The sequence below is a fragment of the Helianthus annuus genome, chromosome 17, assembly GCF_002127325.2.
Source record: "Helianthus annuus cultivar XRQ/B chromosome 17, HanXRQr2.0-SUNRISE, whole genome shotgun sequence".
NCBI lineage: Eukaryota > Viridiplantae > Streptophyta > Magnoliopsida > Asterales > Asteraceae > Helianthus > Helianthus annuus.
Window position 1 is genome coordinate 486,930 of NC_035449.2, and position 4,332 is coordinate 491,261.

The window sequence follows — 4,332 nt, forward strand, 5'->3', positions numbered from 1 at the left end:
ATAAGCAAAACTTGAATTGAAATACATTGGCCTGCATGAAGTTGGTAGTAAAAAAACATGAGTCAGGATTAAGTCCAAAACTTTGGTCAATGCAGCAGCATCAAGCAGGCACCTATTATGGGAACTAAATCCCAATTAGTTAACATTTTAGAGTTCGAGGGGCCATGACACCTCATCTTGACCTTAATTTTGATTACACTCTTTTTAGGAACTTTTCTAAGTGGGTCCCAATCCACAGGTTTGTGCAAGACAGGTAGGACCTGTGACAAAAAAAAAATACATCCCTTTCTTCAATCCAATGCACTTAAACTACACACCACTCTTTTTTTGCTGTAATATGCATTAAGTATAGTGATTAATTAACTATAAAAGTTGTTGAGTTGTCATTCTTATTATATAACACACTGTCTAACCCTTTGTACCTTCCTATTGTGTTCTTTTGAACATCTAGAAAATCTAATCTCAATGTCAATGATGTGGAGCTACCTGGCGGACCTCTATATGGAGTAGGGTGTCAATTATGCCGGGTTGAATACGTAGATAACAACACCATATTTATTTATGTCAAAGACATCCACCCTAAGCCACATGATGCGTTTAACCCATTTATCTAAACGGGTTGGTTGGGCGTAATAAATGAGTTAAACATGTTGGAAACTTGGGTTGGTCGGTTGGTCGGCCTAGTTAATTAAATGGGGTGAACACTGAACAAGTCAACACAACTCGTTTATTAAACGGGTTAAACATGACAATTCAAAACCTGGTAATTTTTGTGTCAGGATGTGCAACCCATTCGAAATCCAATAATGGAAGCCTAATAAGGTTGGGAACTTCCTTCCGCTGGTAAGCACCTTCCAAAAGTGGTGTAGTGGTAAACACATCTTAAGAGAGATTTTGATCGAGTTTGAATCTTAGACTACATGGTATGGTGATGGACCATCCTTGGAGGATGGTCCGCCACGTAGGCGACACGTCACAATCCTCACTAAGATGCTCCATCCTCCAAAACTACAAGGCATGGTAGGATGATCCTAGTCATAGTCCTCACCATGTTTATTTTATTTTTTTTATTATTTTATTTTTTTAACATTTGACAAATATACTAATAAAATATTTTCATTAATATTAAACCCACATTACATAAATATTAAAAAAAAACATAAACTTAAAAAAAAAGACTTAATAAAAATAAACATAAAGTTAAATAATTTGATGCTTTTTCATGATGTCGTCTTGTAGTTTTTTCAACATCGAACGTCTCGGCTCGGGTTCGTTCTCGACATTAATCATCATTATTTCCCATTCCTTAAGCCGAATTTTTTCATCGGAGATTCGGATTTTCTCATTCGACAATCGGACCTTTTCTTTTAACTTCTCGTCCGATGCACGGCTTTTTTCTTCGACGGCCCGCTCCTTCGTCTTCGACTTTTGGGCCGATATGTCGTTGTACACTTTTAGGTGTTCCATAAACTCAACCATGTTCGGGTCCACCGTTTCCTTTCCTTTTCCCTTGGCCCGCTCCTTTTTTGTTTTGTCTCGGCCCGGTGGACGGTCGGGTTCACGTACGTTATACTCGTCTTCGTCATAGTCGGCGTCATCATTTAAGTTAATGTGACACCTCGCGTCCGACCCACCGGCGCTTAAACTAGCCGTTTCCGATGTTTTTTGGCGTTTCGCCATCGCCACCTCGTTAGGAATGGGCGACCATTTTGGGTCGTCTTTTAGAACCATCCACGCGCGAACGTGAGGAAAGTTGGAACCATGATTTTGTTTATACTTTTCCAATGCCATTTTGAACACATCTTCGTCGTTCCACCCGCTACGACGGTCACTTGTGTATAATTTGTTATACTCCGCGCAAAACCGATTAACGGTCGTGTTCAACTTTCGCCACTTCGAGGAAACCGAGTCGATATCTCTATACGGGCCTTGGTCCATCATGGCGAGAAACTTGGTCAATACTTTGGACCAAAACCCGTCACCCGGTTGATTGTTACCTATAAAAAAACGAACAAATAAAATTAAATAAACAAAACATATAAAATAATAAAAAAATTACTTACTGTTATGAATTAAAATAAAATAAACTAAAAATTAAAAAAACTAACTGTTGGGAGTATCGGGGTTGTTGAACGGATCCATGAAAATTATGTGGAAGAAGGTTGAGAGTGTAGTGGAAGAGAGTGTAAAAATTATAGGAGAAAATGGTGAATTGTGGAAGTTAATTTGGTGTTTGATAGTGAAAATGGGGGTTTAATTTATATATTTTAAAAAAGTAGCCGTTTGGCTTTATTCAAAAAATGGAAATTTAATTTTTTTTTTTTTTATTAACGGTCATATTTAAATTTGGGGGGCCCACTTTTTGCTTCGTCGAGAACGGCGGAAAAGAGACGTTGGGGACGGGACGGGATGGGGGCGGCACGGTGTTTGGACCGTCGCCGACCCGCGACGGCCCGGGGCCGACCCCCATACCGTATAGCCTTACTTCCACGGATGCCTTTATATTAAGTAAAGTATGATTTCCCAACTTACTTAACGGGTTGCCCAAAAAGAGGGAATAATTGAGTTGAGGGCCAAGAATGACATGAATCAGGAACTTAGAATTTCAAAAAATGCTTTACTATAACTCAAAGCAAAAACATTTAATTTAATATAAATAAATAAATAGTATTCGTTAGTGGAAGTCAAAAGGAAACTTTCTGGAGTTTGGAGCTCACTTTCACTACAAGACATGTTTAAACTTGAAAGAGCAGACAATGATTACAAATACCGATGCTATTGTTTGTTTTTAAGACCTCGACACTTCTCTAAATTTCATAATTGCAGCTCTCACATCACATGGTCTCTCGCACACACACAAACACATGCATGCATGATGCACCATGCACATGCACATACAGGTTGGTCAAGATGGTCATACCAATATACAGGAACCTACCTAGTAAAATAACTCGTGGCTCAAAAACAACACAGCCACAGGATGTGGCTCTGGGTGGTGCTCTATGTGATGATATTTGACCAAAATTACAAGAATGTTTGGTTTGGATAACACTATATATGTTTTCTTTTCTTTTTTTTCAGATTTGAATATGAACAACTTAAAACTAACACTCCTTTTAAAGAAAATAGAGGTTGATAGGTTCCTTACACCTTCCTAAGAAAGAATATATTACAAACACAAATCGGTTTGGTAGAAAGAATCTGGAGCCAAATCAATGGTGATGCAATTAAGATGTTGAAATTGGATTTGTACAGCTAATGAAAATCTAGGATGACATCCATATCTCAAAAAACAAACAAGTAATATCAACGCAAGAGTATTTAGAAGAGATACTGGCAAAGATTTATAGAAGAAATACTAAAACTTGATAACATCTGGAATTTTAGTATTTTTCTGATGATTATTGGTTTCATACAAGAAAGATTCCATCTACCTCTTATCTTCTAGAAACTAGAGAAGTTAACTTATTTCTCAATCATTTATTTTCTAACACAACTATACAGGATGATGATGATGCAATACCACACGTATATTGGGAGGAGGGGAATTAAATAAGTATAACCATTGTAAAGATTTTTACAAAAGAGTAAATTTCCGTTTTATTTCATGTGGTTTGGTCGTTTTAATAGTTCTACCCTAATCCTTTAAAAATAGTCATTTTGCTCTAATAGTTTACAATGTTTTTTCCATTTTGTTCCATGGCCTTAACTCAGTTAAATCATACAATTAAAGGTAGAGGTATTTTAGGAATTTTATATATAAGTACTTAATTATTTATAATAAATTCATTAAATCTATTTTGTCTTTATAAAAAGAAAAGATTAACACATATCTCCACCCCTTTTTCTCTTTTTTACTTTCTGTTACTCTTTACAAAATTTGTTCGACTGTGGCAGCATGACAACCACAAGAGAAATACAAAATGCGTCTCTAGGAAGCATGAGAGGGAGAATATAGAAAGAAAGTCGTCACATAAGGAGAGCGAGAGCTCAGAACCAACAAAGATATGGGAGTAGTAGTTGTGGAGAGGGATAATTAAGAGAGAGGGGAAAATAAAAAAAGAAGGCAAGAATCCTAAGGCACTGATCTCATATAAAATTATCAAAAATACGTAACGTAGTTTATATTATTAATCAACTAATAACTCAAGTATAGTGAGAATAATTTGTCTTTGATACAGTTGGTTCCCTTGCTCTCTAAGCTATCAGCTTCCTGGACATAGTGTAGAGGGTCGTGTACAAAAATTTCTCGACGCCAAGGAACCGAAGTTTTGTTTTTGGTAGGATCGAATTTGTGTAGGTTCAGTTATGTTCAGACATAAAGGAAAATAT

At 36.6% G+C, this 4,332-nt stretch overlaps 1 protein-coding gene across 1 annotated transcript; it reads right to left on the reverse strand.

The window, feature by feature from the left end:
* Positions 1–1,200: 1,200 nt before the first annotated feature.
* LOC110921234 (glutathione S-transferase T3-like) lies at positions 1,201–2,142 on the reverse strand. The gene is made up of 2 exons (XM_022165519.1): positions 2,109–2,142; positions 1,201–1,997 (listed from the first exon to the last, which is right to left on the reverse strand). Exons 1-2 carry the CDS (start codon positions 2,140–2,142, stop codon positions 1,201–1,203), a joined length of 831 nt encoding a protein of 276 aa, XP_022021211.1.
* Positions 2,143–4,332: the final 2,190 nt, after the last annotated feature.